The sequence below is a fragment of the Hakea prostrata genome, unplaced genomic scaffold, assembly GCF_041222555.1.
Source record: "Hakea prostrata isolate BN-2017 unplaced genomic scaffold, UWA_Hpros_2 contig_21, whole genome shotgun sequence".
Classification (NCBI taxonomy): Eukaryota; Viridiplantae; Streptophyta; class Magnoliopsida; order Proteales; family Proteaceae; genus Hakea; species Hakea prostrata.
In genome coordinates this window covers 297,433-304,091 of record NW_028291140.1, presented here as the reverse complement: position 1 = coordinate 304,091, position 6,659 = coordinate 297,433, and the positions used below count along the sequence as shown (strand labels likewise).

Here is a 6,659-nt window from a genome sequence, read left to right as displayed (position 1 = left end):
TTTTTTAATTCAAAAACATCCAAAATGGCTTTTCCCTCATGATATCACTAGCTAGTAGAGTAAAAGAAGAAGATAAACTTAATACTGCTTTCAAGACAATATATGTGCATTGAGCTAAACTTTAGCACATCTTTCCATCTGTAAACAAGATTATTTTAATATTGTGCAAACAAGATTATCTGAATGCACCCACAACAAGGATGTATAAAATAACAGAGACCAACATCACCAATTAAGAGTAAAAAAAATGATATTTCCAACATTATTTTAATATTGTGCCTGGAATGTTCCAATACCCAAGATTATTGAATGATTACCGACGGTTGGACCATAGGTCAGGATGGTCTATTTGATGCTTAATTAGCTTGAGGAATTTTAATGTGATTAAAGAACAAGTATCCACTACCTAAGATTAGTGACTTGTTCGGCTAATTACAAGGGACAAAGTTTTCTTAAAGATTGACCTAAGATTAGGATATCACCAGTTAAAGAGTAAAAGAAGAAGATAGACCTAATATTGCTTCCAGAACAAGATATTGGAACTTAACTAGACTTTAGCGTATCTTTCCATCTGCAAATTGATGGGCAATCGGAAGGGATCAATTAAGATACTAGAAGGCATGCTTAGAGTATGTGTGATTGACGTTAAGGTCAGCTGAGATGTGGTTAGACCGTCGTGAGACATATTAGTTTTTCCCAACTAATGATTTTAACTCTTGAGTTAATATATTAGACAGTGTTAGTTGCCATTAGATAATTGGATTTTTGTACTATGCTTTCCCTCTCTTGCTATAAAGATGTTTCCTTGGTTGCACCATGATACCGATCTCTGTTATTTTTGAGTTTAGTATGAAGGAATTAAGTGCCTTCTCTCACAATAGGGTTTAGGTTCATAGTGCCCCACCTGGCCCTTGTAAATGGGACATCAAAATACAATACCTCATGAAGTTTTTAATTTGGATGCGCCCACAGCAAGAATGTGTAAATTAAATGTTGATGGGAGCTCTGGAAGAGCTAGAGTTGCTCGGCTATTTAGAGATGCATGAGAGGAGAAGGGTGATTTGGTCATTTGGATAGGGTTTATTTGGGGGTCTAGACAAAACTTGAGGTAGAACTAAAGGCTTTGATGTGCGAGATGGAGTGGACAAGGATGTTAGAACTAAAGAAGCTAAGGGTAGAATGTGACTCGATAGTGGCGGTACGTGGTTCTCGTTTAGCGGAGACATATCCCATGGTGCATTTTACAAAGATGGAGAGGCATTGAGTCCATTCTAAATGGTGTAGAGTGGAAAATATCTCATTGCAATAGAGAAGCAAATTCTGCAGTGGACTATCTAGCAAGGGCAGCAGCTAGGACAGGAATGGAGATAGGTCAAGATGGTAGACAATTGTTTTTAGGAAGGCTTGGAAAGGATTCATGCTTCTGTTAACTGTGTTTGGGGTGACCCCTTATACTTGATATACTCACGATGTAATCTACTTTTCCGCTATTTTCTTAATAAAGATGACCTCTACAGGCAACTGAAAAATAAATAAACTGCATATTTCAACTTCCTTTACAAAATCACTTTAAATGACAGAAACTAAAAACCAGTTGATCTTTGAAATTTATTCCTTGACATTTAGATAAGAGCTACGCATTTTAAACATTAGAACAATTTTATCATTTAACATAAGAGAGCAACTGTAGTTATCTTTGCAGTCTTACATATGCTATATATCTCCACAATCTTAACATCAACAACATCGAAAACAACCTTGGACATAATCTAAATGAGCATCTTATTCCAGACTTTTTAATCTCCACAAAACCTCATAAACAATTTCGTCCATCAGCTTTGCGTGATTCCTGCAATTATTTTAAATTATAAGTAAGCCAATGATTTTAACATCGTGAGTAAAACTAAGGATATGAATAATCTTTTCTTTTTTTCTGGCTAAAAGATATGAATGATGTAAAGTTTTTAATTAAATAAACAACGAAAAAAGAACTAATAACAATTTTAGAAAGGAAAAATCCATATTAAGTGGTATTAGATAACTGACTAATGTCATGGTGAAATTCTAAGCATAGAAATGAATAAGATAACTCAAACAAATAATTTTGAGGTTAAGAAAACAACTCAGCGTTAACCCTACTAAATGGAGTTGGCTGTTTGAATTCAAAAGAATGAAAAGATAAAACTATTAAGGATATACAAATAAAAAAAAGGATAACAAGAAACTCTCTTAGAGTTTGGGACGAGGGGGCCTCCCCCCCCGGTTTTTTTGAAATTGGAAATATCCTTGTTTTTTTCTTATTTCTCTATCTTTAATGTAAATACCACTATTTGGCCCCTCTAAAATAAAAATTTAGATAAAGATGATGGTTACAATGTCATTCATAATCTCTATCTATGGTTATCATTCAATCCCTAGTCTTAGGAATAAATGTTAAATTCTAATTAAAACTACTCCGATCCTTGATTTCTCCTTATATATTCTCCCTATTTTCATTTCTATTTATTCTCTCATTGATTTCCTCTTTTATTCCTATTTTTTCTCTTTTTTTTCCTCACACGTCTCACAAAATATTGAAGTAATTAGAAACTTTGGATTTTCCTAATCTTCTCACTCGTATTAACTCTCTCTCTTTCTCAATTATTCATTTCTCTCTCTCACACTCACGAATTTTTTATTAATTTACCTAATTTTTAATGTCGACTCTACATTAAAATTTAATAATATACAGATGAATACATTGGCCCACATACATTCGGCCCTCCATGTTCAATCCTGGCTCCGCCCCTGACTCTAAGGCAGCCACCCTTATCAACTATATACTAACATCATGAAAATCTTATAGGAAAAAAGCTTTTCAATACAGCATAATTTTGCAAAAACATTATATAGGCGTGTGGTAACTGGTAACTGCTATTGGTAACCATCAGATTGGAGAGATCTTTAATTTGTTATCATGGGCAGGCAAGCATGATACAGTAAATTAATGGTGAACAAGGCGATTTGTTGGAGGCTTTCGGATTGAAGAGCATGGTCCATAGTTGAGATCCTTCCATCCAGAGGGGCAGAGGATTCAGACTCCATGTCCACCGAAGGTCATCGATTCTACGTACTCTTATGGTCACAAGTACACCGTTGAATGTTAAATAAGATCTAAAGCATCAAACTCTTAAATCCTCACAGATATCTCTAGCTAGCGAACGAAAAGTAGGAATAACATAAAGAAGATTGCGGGGTTCAGAATTACCCGTCTGCTTCTTTGGAAACGAAACCGCTTAAGCTCCCTACCTCCCTCAGCGCATTCTTCCAGCTCTCTACGGTCTGGAAATCAAAGTTCTCCTCGTAATGCCGAAATGATCTTCCAAAGGTTCCCGTCTGATGGCGAACATCTCTTGGACTGACATCATGGAATATGGGAAAAAGTATTTGACCGTCAGATCTACGGCATCGAACAATCTCAACCAATTCCTGGAGGCACCATTTACTATGTGCATAGTTCTTGGATAAGACAACGATCGACATTTTGGATCTTCGGATTGCATCCAGGAGCACATTTTGAATATTTCCTCCAACCCACAGTCCTTCCTCATCCATAAACACATTGAGTCCTACCCTTTTTAAATCTTTATGAAGGAAAGCAGTGAAATTATTGCGAGTATCTGCTCCCCTAAAACTGATAAACACATCATAATTCAACAGGGTTTTCTTATTCAATTGTCTAGATGCCCAGTTAGCAACGAACTCCACTAGCCTTGCTAGATCCCTGCAAGTTGTTGAAAGGATAAAAATATTAACTAATTATCAATTGAGGAGGCAAAAACACAAGTAGAAGAAGTAAAGATTTTGGAGTGTACTAGATAAGGGTTTTTAATTCAATTCAATTTAATTACCCATTAACTTGCTGCAGTTCGACTCCCTTTTTCTCTACTACCATTCTCAACGTATCCTTCCATGCCTGTATTTTCTGGGCATCAAATACCTCCAGGTGTTTCTGAAATGGTTCTCCAAAGCTTCCCGTCTGATTGCGAACATCCCTTGGTTTAACATCCAGGAATATGGGAACAACCTTTTGACCGTTGGATCCATTGCAACGAACTATCTCCTCCAGTTCCAAGAGACAACATTTGCCATCCGCATAGTTGCTGGAGAAGACAGGAATGGAGATTGTTGATCCTCGGATTATTTCCAGGAGTGTCGGTTGGATCTCTTCTCCACCCCACAGGTCTTCGCTATCTATAAACACCTCGATTCCTTTCCTTTTCAGATCTTTCTGAAGGAAACTAGCGAAGTTATTGCGAATAGTTTTACCCCTGAAACTGAGAAAGATATCATATTTCAACAGGATTTGCATATTCAATTGTCTTGAAGACCAGTCAACAACCAACTCCACTAGCCTTGATAGATCTCTGCAAATTGTTGAAAATATAATGCATTAGCAAATGATCATTTGACGAAAAAACACAAGTAAAGATTTTGGAGTTTACTACGTAAGGGGGTCTTAGAGTTTAATTACCCATTTACTTGCCCGAGTTTAACTGCCATTTCATTTACTACCGTTCTCAACTCGCCAACAAATGATGAACTCCTCCGGCGATCAATTGTCTCTATGTATCCAAACTTTTCCATCGATCTTGTGAATTCTTGTGGTTCAACATTCAGGAATACGGGAAGAAACTTACGACCGTAGAATTTTTTGCAAAGGACTATCTCCTCCAGTTCCAAGCGACACCGTTTGCTATCCTTATAGTCCCTGCAGAAGACAGGGATCGAGATTCTTGATCCATGGATTATTTTCAGGAGTGTCGGTGGGATCTCTTCTCCATTCCACAGGTCTTTGCTATACGTAAACACTTCGAGTCCTTTTCTTTTGAGATCATTCTGAAGTAAAACTACGAAGTCTTTGCTAGTAGTTTCACCGCTGAAACTGATGAACACATCATAGTTCCAAAGGATTTGCCTATTCAATTGTCCTGAAGCCCAGTTAACAACTAAATCCACTAGCCTTGGTAGATCTCTGCAAATTGTCGAAAGGATAACATAATCAACTAATGATCAATTGAGGCAAAACAGAAGAAGTCAAAATTTTGGAGTTCACTACATAAGGATCTTAGAATTCAATTACCCATTTGATTGCTTGAGTTCGACTCCCTCTTCATCTCCTACCATTCTCAACGCATCCACCAATGATAACATCTTACACAAACCAAGTTGCTTCTCGTGTTTCTGAAATGATTCTCCAAAGCTTCCTGTCTGATTGCGAACATCCGTTGGTTCAACATCCAGGAATACGGGACGAACCTTTTGAAGGTAGAATTTATTGCGATGTACTATCTCCTCCAGTTCCAAGAGACACCGTCTGCTATCCACATAGTCGCTGCAGAAGACAGGGATCGAGATTCTAGATCCTTGGATTATTTTCAGTAGTGTCGGTGGGATCTGTTCTCCATCCCACAAGTCTTCTCTCTCTATAAATACTTTGAATCCTTTTCTTTTCAGATCTTTCTGAAGTAAAACTGCGAAGTCTTTGCTAGTAGTTTCACCGCTGAAACTGACGAACACATCATAGTTCCACAGGATTTGCCTATTCAATTGTCTTGAAGACCAGTCAACAACTAACTCCACTAGGCTTGGTAGATCTCTGCAAATTGTCGAAAAGGATAATATATCAACTAATGATCAATTGAGGCAAAACAGAATAAATCAAGATTTTGTTGTTTAATATATAAAGATCTTAAAATTCGATTACCCATTTACTTGCTGGAGTTCGAATCCCTCTTCGTCTCCTACCATTCTCAACGCGTCCCCCAATAATAACATCTTACACAAACCAAGTAGCTTCTGGTGTTCCTGAAATGATTCTCCAAAGCTTCCTCTCTGATTGCGAACATCCCTTGGTTCAACATCCAGGAATACGGGAAGAACCTTTTGAGCGTTGAATTTGTTGCAACGAACTATCTCCTCCAGTTCCAAGAGACACCGTCTGCTATACGCATAGCTGCTGGAGAAGACAGTGATCGAGATTCTTGATCCTTGGATTATTTTCGGTAGTGCCGGTTGCATCTCTTCTCCATCCCAAAAGCGTTGGCTATCTATAAATACTTCGAATCCTTTTCTTTTCAGATCTTTCTGAACGAAGACAGCAAAGTCATCTCGAGTACTTTTCCCCGTAAAATTAAGAAACACATCATAATTAGTGGATAATCCGGAGGTCTGGGAAGAGAAGGAACCCTCGACATTTGCCTCCATGAATTCGCAATTGCAGTGGTGGTTGCCAAGAGGATGTCAAGGAAATGTAATCCGAATTTCCGCCGTTTGATGTTTAGAGTTAATAGGATTCTGCGTCTTGACCAGAAAATAGGAAGAGGTTTACTATATTTTATTTTTCTCTTTCTGGTTAAGCTGTCTTCCATTATCATTTCTAATACTATTATCGCCCTACTCCCTCTACAAATTAGTTTTCTTGAGTCTTTTGAATCGTCCTTCAATGTTTCAGTCTTGAACCAACCGATCCTTATTACCAAAAAAAAAAAAAAAAAAAAAACCAACCGATCCGTCTCTTGGATTTTTATTTGCTGACCGCTGCTGCCATCTCTGAAGTCCTTTAATTTTAACACTTTCAAAGGTCAAAGATAAGGATTTCTATTTGCGCTGCGCAGAGA

At 37.5% G+C, this 6,659-nt stretch overlaps 1 protein-coding gene across 1 annotated transcript; it reads right to left on the bottom strand.

Annotated features, from left to right (window-relative positions):
- Positions 1-1,611: 1,611 nt before the first annotated feature.
- LOC148999242 (uncharacterized) lies at positions 1,612-6,414 on the bottom strand. Its single transcript, XM_089141349.1, has 6 exons — positions 5,747-6,414; positions 5,123-5,638; positions 4,514-5,014; positions 3,891-4,406; positions 3,248-3,763; positions 1,612-1,849 (listed from the first exon to the last, which is right to left on the bottom strand). The coding sequence occupies exons 1-6, from the start codon at positions 6,244-6,246 to the stop codon at positions 1,783-1,785; spliced, it is 2,616 nt and encodes an 871-aa protein (XP_088997475.1). The 5' UTR covers positions 6,247-6,414; the 3' UTR covers positions 1,612-1,782.
- Positions 6,415-6,659: the final 245 nt, after the last annotated feature.